Source organism: Pteronotus mesoamericanus, unplaced genomic scaffold, assembly GCF_021234165.1.
Source record: "Pteronotus mesoamericanus isolate MK-2021 breed Mesoamerican mustached bat unplaced genomic scaffold, CSHL_Meso_final scaffold_31, whole genome shotgun sequence".
NCBI lineage: Eukaryota > Metazoa > Chordata > Mammalia > Chiroptera > Mormoopidae > Pteronotus > Pteronotus mesoamericanus.
The window spans coordinates 6,737,030-6,751,896 of record NW_026555312.1 but is presented as its reverse complement, the minus strand read 5'-3'; the positions used below and the strand labels follow the sequence as shown (position 1 = coordinate 6,751,896).

Sequence of the window (14,867 nt, the reverse complement as noted above, 5' to 3'; positions counted from 1 at the left end):
GGCCAGGAGGCTGGGGGGTCAGGGGACCGAGGGGGGCGGGGGACCGGTGCGCCTCGGCACCTGGAGCCTCCAGCGACCGAGGATCCACTGGAGCCCGCCGCCGCGGTTGAATCACGGGTGAATCATTCTTTGCAGGGTCTTGGAGTTTCCTATCGGGAGGAGGCGCGGCAGAGAGGATTCTCCGAAGCCGCCTACCTCGAGGCCAATGACCCGGCGGGGGCGGGGGCGGGGAGTCGGGAGGAGGGGCGGGGCTGGCGCCCGGGGCCGGGGAGGCGCGGGCCACCGCGCGCCCCTTTAAAACGCTCCCGGCGCGCGCTTTTCCAGACTCAGGGTCACCGCGCCACCTTCCTCTCTTCACGGCCGCCCTAGAGTGCCTTCTGCGCAACCTCTCGAGCCTCCCGAGCGCAGCGGAATCCTCCCGATCTCACCACCAGCTCATGGACATGGCGACTCCCACTGGACCCTGGTTCCCCGGCGTCGCGAACGCTGTCTCTAGAGCACTGCTCCTCGGTTGGATCCTCATCCAGGTGGCCAGAGCCTCAGGTGAGTGGCACCCGCCTCCCTGAAGTCCTGGGGCGCTCTCCCCGAAGGAGAGTGGACAGTCCGGGCTGACAGCGGGCTGCTCTGCTGCCTCGAGGTTTCCCCAGCGCCCGCCCAACTAGGCCACGCTCACCCCGTTTGAAGGAACCTGGGCCTGGGGCGGGCAGGCGGGTGTTCCAAGGTAGGTGGTTCTCGCCGGGGACCCACCTGCATCTGCTGGAGATGCTTGTCTGGAGGTGCGTTGTTGCTTACGTGGATTTGTGGCTTCAGCTTTAAAGTTTAGGGAGCGATCTCCCCAGTGACTTTGAAGGTGGTGCTTGGGTCCTCATCTGTATGGGTCAGCGGGCGACGGTTTCGATACTATCCTTAAGTGTGAACTTCTCTTAATAAAGAGCAGCCCTCGGTCTTCTCTTGGTGGTCCTTGTTTTAGATTGAGTTAGAGGCAATCCTGTTGCCAAGCGTCGCTTGGATTGAAGCAGACATTACACGGTGCATGCAAGGTAGGCAGCGACTGACCTAGGGAGTATCGGTAAAGCCGACCTTAATGATAAAGCATCCTAACAGTTGCACACCCCACCCCCACCCCCACCAAGTGTGACAGGCCGCACATCTGCCTGGGTGTCCGTGGAAGTTTCGGTATAGAGGCATTTTAGATAAAAATGAAAATGAAAAAGGTCAAGATTTGGCTTTCTCATTCTACACAGCCCTAACTCACACATGTGGGGTTTGCCCTTTTCTGTAACTTAGGAAGGCCCTTTCTAGGCGCCCCGCTGCCCAGAGTTGAACTTTCAGGACCTGCGCTCCCCCAGCGGGGCCATGGACACCCTAGGCTCCTGGGCTGTGCTTCCAGGTGAAGTTATTAACAACAGGGAGTCCCCCATGAACAGCATCGAACGAGGATTTCTAGGTCCTTGCCTGTTTCCTTACGTTGCAAGAAAGATCCGGCCATGAGGAAATTCTGCCTTTGGGGAAAATGTGAAGATTTTTTTTTCCTTGGTAATTCATTAGTGCAGCTTTTGTGGTTCAAAAAAAAATTAATGTTAGGTTTATGGTGATTTTAGGGGGGAGGTGTTTCATACACTCAGCATGAACTCACATGCTGAGACGTTCATGTAACAACAGCTGTTCCTCTGTTGTTTAAAGGCACTGCAGATGTCACGGTACCATATAATTTAGTTTGGAAATCAACTAATTTCAAGACCATTTTGGAGTGGGAACCCAAACCTGTCAATCATGTCTACATTGTTCAGATAAGGTAAGCTAAGTACAGAACAAGAAAACTAAGGTTTTTGATGTTTCCTCTTTACTGTGCTGAATACAAATGTCCTTAAAGCTGACTGATGGATGACAGTACTTAATAGATGACATGGTGATTGGCTGACCAGAGCCATACTCTATCAAGCCTACAACACTTCCAGACCTTACCACTGATAAAACATTTTCATTGTTTTTGGAGATGATGGAAAAATTCCTAAGGGGAGCATGAGCTGTGGGGAGGTGAGCCGGTGATATTGGCACTGACAGATGTGATTCTCCATGGATAACGAATCTCACCTGATCTCCCACGTCTGTTTCCAGGCTGTCTAGACTGGGAGGCTGCCCTTCTGTGTTAGGAAAGAAATGAGGAGGAGTTCGGATGTATACTTTGCTCTGGAGCAATGTTTATGCATTCATCTTTGGTTTCCTGATTCACAATTTGGTTGCATATGTGATATTGGAGGAGGTCGATTTCATGACTCACCAAACTGGAAAACACATGCTTTCTGTGTTTTCCCTCAGCTACCAGGGCTGCTTTGCTCATTTTACTTTGTGTCTGATTGACAGCTCTCCCCAAGAGCCTGTAATTGAATATATTCAGGCTAAATCTCGACATGTCTTTCTTGTTGGTTTTCACCGTATTCTTGCAAGTTTCTGCTTTCTGAAAGGTTCTGGGAGGCTTGTTGGAGATCTTATTAATTAGAGGAGAGCAGCTGTGGAAGTTATTTTAAAACTAATTGTATAAAGGCACAAAAGTATCACTGGCTACATTAAAAGTGTTTTGCTTTTTGTTTGGTTTGGTTTAGCTTGTGTCAAGCCTTTTATAGCATTAGGAATGCAACTCCTAAGTATCAAGGGGGTCTTTTGAGTGGACTTTCTTGTTTTTAAAAATGAATTTAATGACAACTGTTGCCAAACCAATAGAATTTGTGTGTGTGCACATGAATGCATGTACAGATAGAGGAAGGAGAGAAAGGAATTTCAAAACCTGAGATCACAATTATGATTATGGTCAAATTTGTCAATTCTTATTCCACTAGTCAAGAATACAGACCTGAAGTTTACGTTGGTAGATGCTTTTCTTCTGGAGAGTGAAAATAACATTTTAGGAGGAATGCTTATCTCCTAAATATAGTCAGTCTTATAGTTGGTGAACATGTGGAAACATAGTTATGAGTTTCCTGATTTTTAAACATAAACCTTTGTTAGCTCTCGGTTCTTGGACTTCCCGAGGCTATTTTAAGTGAATGTGGCCCCTAATGGGCTAACACCTGTAGAGAGCCACCGCTTGGGGGCGCCCTCGACAGGGGTTCTTGCGAGCTGAGATCTCTCCTTGCTCTTGCGCACGTGCTGGAGGACCTGTGAGCAGTCCCTCCTTCCTGCTGGAGACCTCACTCTTCTCTGTCCTCCTCATGAGGTGAACAGGGTTCCTGGGTGAAAAGAATCGCAGCAATCATTTTATAGGAGAGAAAACTGCTGCCCTAGGAAGGTGAAGGATTTGTTCAGACTGCATTAATGGTGAGTGCCCAGCCAGGTCTGGAGCCAAGGTCTCCCCAGTAGTCCACCACCAGCTTCTCTGGCGCGTCTGCCGCAGTCGATGTGAGGCCCCACGACTGGGAGGAGGAAGGAGGGTTGGTGCCAAAACACCAAGTTTTTCATTTCTCAGGCTTTTCCGTGAGGCTCCATCTCCTCTGTGGCCACTTTCCCTCTCAGTTTTCCTTCTTTAGAAGGAAGCATGTTAACCTGCTGCTCCTCTTCACCGACGATTGGTCCCTCCCAGCCACGGGATGCTACTGCTGGGCCTCAAGACACTACTGGAGATCCAACTATGTTTTTCCCATTTAGAAACAGTTTCAGTGATGGTTGCAGAGTGTGATTGGCTCAAGCACTGAAACATCCATCACCTGTAATTTTGATTCCATGGGAATGTTTGGATTCTAAAACTGAACTTCCAAAGCTTCTAGAAAACAACCTGTTCCTAAATTGGTGATTCTGTTGGAATTTTTAGTCATTAAGGCAGGACTTCCATTATTTCCAAAATCAGGAGATTTTGCAATAGATACCTAGAGGACCCTTAAAGGCTTTTAAAGTGTTAATCCTGGTAATAGCATTCAGAGGAACTTGCTACAGAACTGCTCCTTCGTTACCTGTTCATACAACTTTGCTGATTTTACTAGTTTCAGTGATAGAGGTCCTTGTGCTAAACTTTGCCGTGGAGCACTGTGATTCCTACGTGTCAGCCAGGAGGAGCCAAACGCAATCCCTCAGACAGGTAGAGTGCAGCCGCAGAGCTCAGCAGTCTTTCTCCTGTTATCTGAGTGGCATGTTTGCCATAGCGATGGAGATGAGTCATCACGTTTTCCTTCACTACTGTAAAGTGCATTTTGGTCACTCTGGAATTAAGACAGCCTGTCTACTTTTATACAGAAAATTGGAGAAATCTAAGACATCAAAATATTTTTGTATCAGTGTTAGTTTGTGAATTTTAGGACAAAGAGTATGTTCATCCATACCCTCTTAACCTGAATATTTAGTTCTGATTTCTGTCAAACACATATTTATGGCTCTTACATATGGATTTAGACAATTGAATTCAGCTTGTTTTCTCCCTTATTCAACCTGTAAATGCAAACCATCTAATACTCAGCAAAGCCTGGCTGCATATAAGCCCTGCAGACTTGCTGCCTAACAGCAAGCACAAGGGCATGGGTCCCTGGTACCAAGCTGACCATGTTGAGCAGGAAGCACTTTAATGAAAACATCATTGCTGAGGAGCAGGGAAGGGAGAGGTCAATTCTGAGCAAGGAGATCTGGAAATTCCTGGGGAAAGTGGGATTGGGACATGGCCTTAAATGATGGCTAGGGCTGTGGCAGTGAATGATGTTGAAAATCATTCAAGGGGAGATCAAGAAGGGGAGAGCAGCGTAGCCATCAAGTTATAGGGGGCAGACGTGTGCAGATCACATTGCAGTAACATTTCTCTCTTAATTGTTTTGGTCCTTTAAAATAATTTTAAATTTATAGAAGTTCTTTAAATAATTTCCTCTTCAATGAGGTCTTACAAAAGAAAGATCATTAGCCTCTCAGTCTTTCAGACTTTTGTTAGAGTGATACTACCTGTTTACTATAAAGATTACTGTTACTCTGTAATCTGTAATAGGATATGTTCACATCTTGTAAAAGTGAAGGGGAAGTGTCGTAGAATGAGAGGAACAGACCCAGTTCTCACCTCATTAGTTATATGACCTTGGACAAGCTCCTTAGCATCTCTGAGCTTCAGTATCCTTGTGTGTAAAAAAGATCCAGTACCTTCTTGGAAGGATTATATCAAATGAAACGTGTGTAAAGGGCCTACTGCAGTACTTCCTGGCATATAGTAAATTCAATAAATGTTAAATAACCACACCAACAATTGTTATGATAGAATGTAAGGTATAGGATATATTAGATAGACTCCATTATTACTACACTGACTATTCTACCGAGACTGTAGAATGTGATATAATAAGTAGAATATAGTACAATATAATAAGTAATAAATAATTGAGTCTTAATTTTAAAAAACTGTCTACATTTTAAGAAAGATATTTAACAAAATGGTTAAAAGCACAGACCCAACAGTCAAACTGCTCTCTGACTCAAAGGCCAGTTGTGTGCTTTTGAGCTGGCCACCTAATCGCATTTTGCTGCAGTCACCTTTCCTGTGAAAACAGAGATGATTACAGAGCCATCCCAGGTTACTGTGAGGACTCGAGTGTATCTGAAGTGCTCAGCATAGCAAGCGCCTGCTCACGAGTAGTTGTGGATGCTATTATTGTAACAGCACCACAGCCAGAAAGCCTTGTCTCTTGTTGGATGCAAATCATAACATTTCTCTCCCTTCCTTCCTTTAGCCATAGATTAAGAAATTGGAAAAACAAATGCTACTTCACCACAGACACAGAGTGTGATCTCACTGATGAGATTGTGAAAGATGTGAAGCAGACATACTTAGCGCGGGTCCTTGTCATGCCGGCAAATGCCACCAGTTATGCTGGGGAGCACATGTATACAAAATCCCCAGAGTTCACACCTTACTTAGACAGTAAGTAGTTTGGTTTCATTCTTGCTATTATAAGCCTCTGAATCTTTTTGTCAGCCTATAACCCTTAGCAGCAACTAGATAATAAAGCATTTCTCCATGAACACATTTTCTTTCTCGGAAACTTGGAAGTGCCACTTTCTGATTCCCGTGTGATAGGAGGTTCACAGAGCATGAACTTTGGAGTCGAAAACAGTGTCATCAGGTACCTTTCTCCACTGGTCTGTTCCCAGACTGTACCAGTAACAGGCTGGATGAGACCAGGGGGACTTGGAAATCCACCAAGACTGGGGTTTCAGCATTTCCCCATATCTATTTCAGAGATTATATTTACATATATATACATGCACACATAAATGTCCTAAAAATTCTGTCCCATCATCAGACCAGAAGTCCCAGTTTAAGGTTTTTCACCGTCACAAATGCACAGGGAAAGTTCTATTTCCCTCTGATCTCATAATGAGGCTGCTGACCTTTTTTAATCAGTTGGCCATGGCTTGCCTCCCGTGTTGTGGCCGCACTTGCCCAACCAGCTCTCAGCCTGCCTCCTTCATGCTGGTTTTTGCAAGTACAGAATGCTTTCCTCCCCAGCCTTTGCCCCAGTAAACTGACCTTAGCACCCCCTGAGGGAATGCACAAGATTTCCTGCCAAGCAGGAGATTACTATTTTTTGTCATGACTATGGTTCTGAACTAGGTATTTTAAATAAATATGTAGCCCATTGAGAAGAGTGGGACCTTTAGGGTCTTTTAGGTCTTTCAGTCTTCAAAGGCCTTTGAAGAAGACCTAGACTGAAAGGTTAAAATGAAAGTGTCATGTTATTGGTGCTTTTATATCTATCCCTCTGATCACCCAGTGAGAGGAAAATACCTTCTCCAGGCAGGGATGGTGAGAAGGGGTAGAGGGACAGTCAGCCAGCCTTTCCCCTTGAGTATCTACTCTGAGGGTGGACATAAAAGGGAGCCTTCACTCAGGTGAATCTGGCTGCCTTCCCTGAGCCCCTGTTGGCCAGAACCTGTCTTCAGACCCTTGTGGTGTTTTCTCCTTGTGTGTCTGCCGAGGCGCTTGGCTGGCGCCTCCACACGACACCCGCAGCCCTCTCCAGCAACTCTGCCGCATCGATTGTCCTGCCTTTGATGGCATCCTTGCGATTTTCTGTTACAGTTCTTGAGGTTTCTATGAGCCACTTCAAATCCTTTTTTGGTTCAAGATAAATATATTTTACATATTTATTGTTCATACTTGCATATAATTTGTGTTAAATTATTGGGATTGGTTGTACTGTCGTTCAACCAAAGTGCATGAGATAATTAGAGTCCGAGGGGTTAAAACTGCCTGAGGTACCAAGGACACTTCCTGGGTTTTCCCACAGCCCCTAATTTATTGTACCTACCTAAAAATGGACTCTTCTGCAACTGTATTGTTTCATAAAATAGCCACTAACCACATGTGGCTCTTGAGCACTAGAAATATGCTGTAAGAGTAAAATACACACTACATTTTTAAGAATGTCTCCAAGAGTTTTCATAGTGATTATATGTTAAAATGATAATATTTTATTTATATTGGGGTCAATAAAATATATATTATTGAAGTGGATTTCACCAGTTCCTTTTCACATTTTCTCATGTGACTACCAGGAAGTGACATCGGTGGCTCCGGTTATATTTCCAGTGCACAGCACTGCTGGAGGCGGTCTCGGGGTTCAGCTCTGGTGCCACTTAGCTTGCTGTAGCCAGGGGCTAATTCTGTGTAGGTGATTTAAGGGGGATGACCAGGTATTACTAACCATGATAAGTAAACGGGATTCTTTGGTTCCAACAAAGTTTATTTTCTGTGTTTCAGCAAACCTCGGACAGCCCACAATTCAGAGTTTTGAACAAGTTGGGACAAAACTGAATGTGACTGTACAGGATGCACGAACCTTAGTCAAAATGAACGGCACTTTCCTAAGCCTCCGGGATGTTTTTGGCGAGGACTTAAGTTACACACTTTATTATTGGAAAGCGTCAAGTACAGGAAAGGTGAAGATTCTTCCATTTGATTTTGTGACTTGCTTTAATCGCGGGTCCTTGGTTTTTACAAGCTATTTATCCTCCAATTCAGAAATGGCAGAACTGGGTGGATGAGAATGTGGTGGCATGGGAGGGGCGCTGGCTGTCCTGTTTCTACCTGACTTTGAGCGACCTTGTGACTTTGAGCAGGGCCCCATTGGATACTCAGGTTCTTCAGCCAAGAGGCTGGCCCAGGTAACCTCTGAGGTTCCTGTCAGGGCTCACATTTCTTTATTGAGGATCACAGATAAAATTTATTGTCCATTCAATAATTAATGTATCATTTTTTTCCTTTACTGCAAGTATCTTCTAAAGGGGCTAAGTTGGCCATGTTTAGTCTTGGAAAAAGCACCCTCAGCAGTTATCACAGGGAACTGTTTAGCCAAGTCACTTCTAACCCTGTATATGTCACACACGTCCATGTAGGCTTTTACTTCCACAGTGACTTAGTAAAGGAGGAAGAACTCAGTTGGAGCCCAGATGAATTATGAACTCTTTATCTTTTAACAGAAAGCAGTCAAGTCAAACACTAATGAATTTTTGATTGATGTGGATAAAGGAGAAAACTACTGTTTCAGTGTTCAAGCTGTGATTCCATCACGAAAAGTCAACCAGAAGAGTCCAGAAAGCCCCATTGAGTGCAGTGGCCATGGCAAAAGTGTGTTCAAAGGTGAGCAGCTCTGCTGAGCAGGCACGGACACACAAGCACCTTCCAGAGGACTGGTTCCTCCCTCAGGACCAGGATGTGCTTTTGTTCAGAGAAAAACTGTCTTGATTTTTCTTGTGTTTGTAAGGGTATTATTCTGGGCGGAGGGTGGGGAGTACTCATAATTTTAGGCATTGAGGAATGTTTCTATGTTGTTCCCTTGTAGTAGCAAGTGTTTTCTTGAGCACCTACCACAGGCTAAGCTCTCTGCTGAGCACTGGGCACACAGTCTGTGTTTGGAGTTTATCATCAATCACAGATTTCTATGGTCATGTTTTCATACTAAAATTCTAGTTTGTGGGTTTGTGGGGAGCATCTGGACCAGCTGTGAGCACCCACAATGGGCTGTTGCCACAGAGATAAACCGACTAACCCATGGAGGGAAGCGATTGAGTCTATCGCTTATATCCATATATGTATGTCTGTGCATGTGCACACTCTGGGGCCCACACATGGCAGGAGGGGCTCCACACTGGAATTGCTGTGGGTGTTCAGACATGTACATGAGGCTGAAAGCTTGGGAGTCTCCCTCCAGGCTTTGTAAGGACAGCGCTTTGAGTACTTTCAAGGAGTCCGAGTCAAAGGATAGTAACGATGACCTAGCTCCTTGCTAAGAGGAGATTTAAAAATTCAAAAACACTTAAAAATAAATTCTCTTCCATTTAGTGACACTAGTGGAAGGAAAGGAATCTCCTCCTCTCTGGTCCTGCACCCTCTGGCCCATTGTACCCACAGCCCTCACATCCATCCTTCTAAAGCCAACTCCAGTTCCACTGCCTCTGTCTTCGTGCACACCCTGATCACTGCTTTCCAGGTCTCCTCTCTATCTGCTGAGATGTGCCCTTTGAGAACCATTGTAAATACAACCTCCACCAGCAAGCCTTCTTATTGCCCCAACCAGTTATCATCTCTCTTCACCTGAATTCTCGTAGCACTCTGTCTCTTTGCACAAATGGTTCATCTTCTACTGTAATCATTGCCACCAAACTCAGCATTATTTTTAGCCACTTGTTTCTAACAGCTGTTCTTACTTCAGTCTACGTGTACCTTCTCTAGACTGTGAACATTATATTTTACTAAATGGCCCATTTAGTGCTTTTGGCCATTGTCAATTGCCCTGCGTCATCCAGGGTTTGACAAATTCTTTCCTAATCAAAATGTGCTGTGGTGGAAAGAGTGGAGAGAAGACATTCCAAATTAAGCAAAAACAGGATGGTGCGATTTGGGGTTTAGCCCTCCATCCTGCCCTCTGATAAATGGGATTCGAGCTCTCTTTCCTCGTTGACTTGGTACCTTTTATTTTTCAGACAAATTCTTCATCATCGGAGCAGTGGTGTTCGTGGCCATCATCTTCATTGCCACCCTGTCTCTGTGTCTGTACAAGTGCAAGAAGGCCAGAGCAAAACAAAACAGCAAGAACTCCCCATTCTCTGTTGCGTAAAGCACACGACGTTGGAGCTGCCAACTTCTGCAGAGTTTATATTGTGCGGTGACCAAGAACTTTTAAGAGAACGGCATATATGGAAACAAAAAGAAGTATTTGGAGCATGGAGACACTTGGGCCCAAAGAAAGTTCTTTTTCTGGCTGTTCTCATGATTAACATTCTGGTTTTGACACCAGCCCTTGTCACATTAGAATGTAATGAACGGTACGACCAATTCCAAGGTTTTTAAATTTATTTTTTTAACACTATGGCACCTTTTGCACATATCATACTTTAGACTGAATGTTCTACACTCAAGACAAAACCAGGTCATCTGAGCGAAAACAAATGAACAAATGCCTTACAAATCCTGGTGGACTTTTGGAGAACTTTCAAGAGGCTGACTTCAAACCATGTGGGAGAGTAAAATGGAAATTGGGTGACTTTTCTAACATATGTCTGTCTTTTTTTTAACATGGTGTTTAGGTACCTCTCCTTTTTTTAAGAAGTTTTTTGGAAGTTCAAAACAATTGGCAAAGTTTCATATGAATGTATTAAATGCAGAAGACTTCTATTTAGGGCACATTCCTAATATGCATTACAGTTTAGCACTTTAACTGACATAAATGCTATTGATTAAACACTTGACAGCTAACTACAATATATTTTTATAAGACTACTATACAGGCCACATAGAGTGTGATTTAAGGTACTTAAAACTTATATGGTCAACATTGTATATATTTATATAATTTTTGAAAAGGTTTTATATGTGGGGATTTATATTTATAGAGGTAATATTGTTCTGTTTGTATATATTGAGATAATTTATTTAATATACTTTTATATAAATAAAGGTGACTGGGAACTGACCATTGCAGTTATGATACCTTCCATTTATTGTTAATTATTTGGTCTTTGTTTTAGTTGGCTCAGCTGCAGTAACAAAGGACCTTGAAATCCTCAATGGCTATGACAATATTATTTTTATATTATTTTTACTTCTCACTTACATTGGTTTGCTGGCTGTGGGCTGACTGCAGCTGTTCTTATATTCTCATTCTAGGACCCAAACTAAAGTGAAGCCCATATTTGGATCACAGCAGGGGAAAGGCAAAAAGAAGCCATCAGAAACAGGCAGCTACATCGTCAAGCTTTAAGCCACCTCTTAAAACTTGTGATCCATGTTGGCTCTCTGTCACTTCTGCTCCCATGACACTGGCCCAAGCAAGACACATGACCAAGGCTGACAATACCCTGCCTACAGGGAGGCACCACAACTCCCAGCAGAGTGGGCCGGATAGTGTTACAGGAAAGGCAGAACTTACACAGTCTACTGCAGGTTTAGCAGGGGAGAATTCTTGCCATAGACATTAGTTTGAATTGCAGATGAAAGTTGGAGAGGAGAAAGAAAGGAAAATTCTTTGGATTATTGCCTTAAAAGAAAATTGGATAAAAGGACAATGTAAGATAGGGAGAGAGGGAAGCAGAGTGGAGTCTCTAGATTTAACTAAAAGCTCTTTGAGGGCAGGACTGAGTCAAGCAAGTGTCCACTGCTCCTCTAGGGTGACCGGGCCAATGGGCTCTTAGTCATGGTGGAGTTGAGTGCATTACCTCCCACTAGAACATAAAAACTGAGTCCTCCATTCAAATGCAAATAAAATATAGCAGAACCATCCTGTTCTCTCAACCCTATGTGAAAGAGGATTCTAACTCGAGATGAAAATGAGGTTCCCAGCACCTAGTTGCCCTATTTGCTGCCTGCTGTGGAAGGCTGGGCTGGGAGAGTCCAGGAAAAGCATCCAGGTGGCACACCTACCTGCGCGTGGTCCCACAAGGAGACACTGAGCAAGCATTAAAATGAGCAAAGACTCAGCTCACTGTCCAGCCATTCGTAACATTAAATCCATTTTGTTCCTTTGCTGAAAAGAACTAAGCATTGGCAACAGAACTCTGAACATGAAATGTTTGATATAACATACTGTTTTAAGGAAGAATGGACAAAACACACCTTTGATATTCCCTAAAAATGGTAGCCCGAAAGGGAAAAAAGGTACACACTTTGAAGAAATTAAAGAAAGCAGACCAGTAGTGGGTTGACTGAGCTGGTTTTGTTGGTTGGTTTGCAATGATCAACCTGTGTTGATGCTGGAGAGGATGAATCGTACAATGTAGCAGCATGTGTTGTGCCAGAAAAAGAGGGGATGCGTATGCAGCAGAATCAGCCAAAGTGGGGTGGGGCATGTCCTGAAAGCAGTGTGCTTTGCCTGTTATCTTGATTTTCCGCCTATGGGGCTGCCCAGTTCAAAGAGCTTAGTTAGCACTGCTCTAGTGTAAAACAAGCTCCCAGAACTGCTGTCTGACAGGGCACCTCTATTAAGATGCATGTTCCCTGCCAGGAATTATTACAGCATTATGCAATCCTGTGGCCTCATAATCTAAGGAATTTCAATAGTTCTGCTAAAGAAAATATTCGCAAAATGAAAGCAGGTCTGAGAAGTAATGAGAGGTGTCTGGCTGTTCACAGGGAAGGAATCCATTACAGATCCCAATGAGGCCTCACTATAGTGGACAGGAAGCCTCAATACTGCAAATTTTAACCCTGACTCAGGTTGCCACAGCTCTCCTTATCACTGAGCTGAAACAGCTGCTGCAGATAACACCATCCTGAGTGCCAGAGCAGAAAACCATACTATCAGTTGTTGGCTGGTACTCAGAAACTATACCACCTTCCAGTGGGCCAAATTCTACTGCATTACTTAGCCTGGCCCTTAAAGGATCCCATACATCTAATTGTTATTAAACAAAAATTCCATGCTTTGAAGAGAGATTTTTTTTTACCATCTTAATTTATTGACCAAGTCTGACTTACATTTAAGAAGCTAATACTTGTGGCATCCAAAGACATTTTACCTTCCAGCTGATGGCCTACAGTCTAAGTACCTGTCTCTTGAATAAAGAAAAAAATCTCTATCCATCAAATAGATAAACTCATTCCCAAATGTAATTTTTACCTGTTCTAGCATAAGTATAGTTAGCATGTGTTATTTTTCTCCAGTGGTTGCCTAAGATGGTTTATTAGTGTTACAATGGGACCTTCATTCAGATGTATGTAGTGATTACTTCTCTTTTCCCATAGCCCCTGCTTTTCAGATGGGTGTCTAGGTGATTCTGGCTTTGCCATGCGGCACATTCTCATGGCTGCAGAAATTGGTTTAGAGGTCAGCACATGGCCTAACCTAGTTCAGGAAGGGTAAATCTCAGTTTTTGTTGTTTGTTTTTTTCTGGGAATATTGAAATACTTTCTTTCTTGATGAACATAATGGAGAAACATGTAACCCCAAGAGCTATTGGCAATTATCTTGAGACCATAAAGGGAGTATCCTCGATTGGAGTTGACACACAGGAGAGCAAAGCAAAGTGATGGGCAGAAACTAAGTTACCAAGCCATCGAATCAAGCCTTGACTAAAGTTATCACCACCTGTGCATACTTTTCATAGGCTTATTATAAGCCAATGCATTGTTTACGCAAGCTTGATTCTGGTTTTCTTAACTTTGGCTTACAGTCGAAAGCACCCTAACTGATGCTGTGTAAGCTTTGACCATGGAATATAAAGAGAGGAAGAAGGTGCCTATAATGAAAGTTTATAATACAAACAGCTTCCAATGTAAAATAACATTCCATTCTCAACTACTAAAAGACTTTACATTTAAACTATCCCCTCTTTCTGACAACATCAGGTTCTTCTTTAATAGTCCATCATTTTTGTTGGAACACAAACATGCTGTATTATTTTTCCTCTTTAAAAAATAATATTCCTTTGACCTTATAAAAGCCCTCACCTGGATTTCCTCCTCACTCCTTACTCCTTTGATACCCTCCTCTTCCTTCTGACTTCTAAATATTGGCTTACCTTCCTGCTCCAACCTGTTCTCTATCAATAATCACTCTCTAGGTGATACACCCAAGCCCATGGGTCTATCATCGAGCTCTATCATGCTTCATGTCCACAGCGTCTGTATGCTGATGACTCCCAAATGTATAGCTCAGCTCACAGCCTCTTTCCTAGGCTCCAGAGTTGAACTGTAGATCCAATTACTTACACAACATTTTATGAGGGTATATAACAGTCATCTTAATTTTAATATGGCCAATGAGAGTCTATTTCTCCCAACTCCAAAACCTGTTTCTCCCCCAATATTTCCCAACGTTACCACGATGGTGGTAAGAAACGTTACCACCATCGGCTCAGGCCAGAACCCTTGGTGTCATCACTGACTTTTCTCCTCCCGTGCCACATTCAGCCCATCAGCAAAGCCTGTCTGCTGTACCTTTGAAATATATCCCAGTTCCCAAGGTCACCTCCTTCGCTGCCATTCCTCTCCTTCAAGCCGCTCTAATCATCTCCTGGATTGTTGCACTAGCGTCCTCGCTGGCCTCCCTGTGTCTACATTTGGTCCCCTGCAGTCCATTTTCCTCACCACGATCAGAGTAATCCTTTTAAGATACACAAATTATATTTTTATGGGTACTGCTCTCAACCCCCCAAGAGGATTCTTAGGGGGGGGGTTCAGTAGAGTCTCAATTTGGCTAATCTGGAAGCACATTTCCAAGTTTTTTCTCTGCATGGTTCTAGCTTAGAGTTAACCAAAAGAGAAATGTGTGCAGGATTGGAGCAGCAGCATTTGAAGGTTGGCTTTATTAAAGGTGGGCTAGACCGATGCAGAGGCCCCAGCAGATCCCAGGCTGTCTCACCCTCCCCTACTCTGTAACTGGCTTTTCTTCCTGACTTCCAACCCTGCT

At 43.8% G+C, this 14,867-nt stretch overlaps 1 protein-coding gene across 1 annotated transcript; it reads left to right on the top strand.

Annotated features, from left to right (window-relative positions):
- Nucleotides 1-290: 290 nt before the first annotated feature.
- Nucleotides 291-10,922, top strand: F3 (coagulation factor III, tissue factor). Its single transcript, XM_054592168.1, has 6 exons — nt 291-543; nt 1,684-1,795; nt 5,691-5,881; nt 7,724-7,902; nt 8,443-8,602; nt 9,946-10,922. The coding sequence occupies exons 1-6, from the start codon at nt 438-440 to the stop codon at nt 10,077-10,079; spliced, it is 882 nt and encodes a 293-aa protein (XP_054448143.1). The 5' UTR covers nt 291-437; the 3' UTR covers nt 10,080-10,922.
- Nucleotides 10,923-14,867: the final 3,945 nt, after the last annotated feature.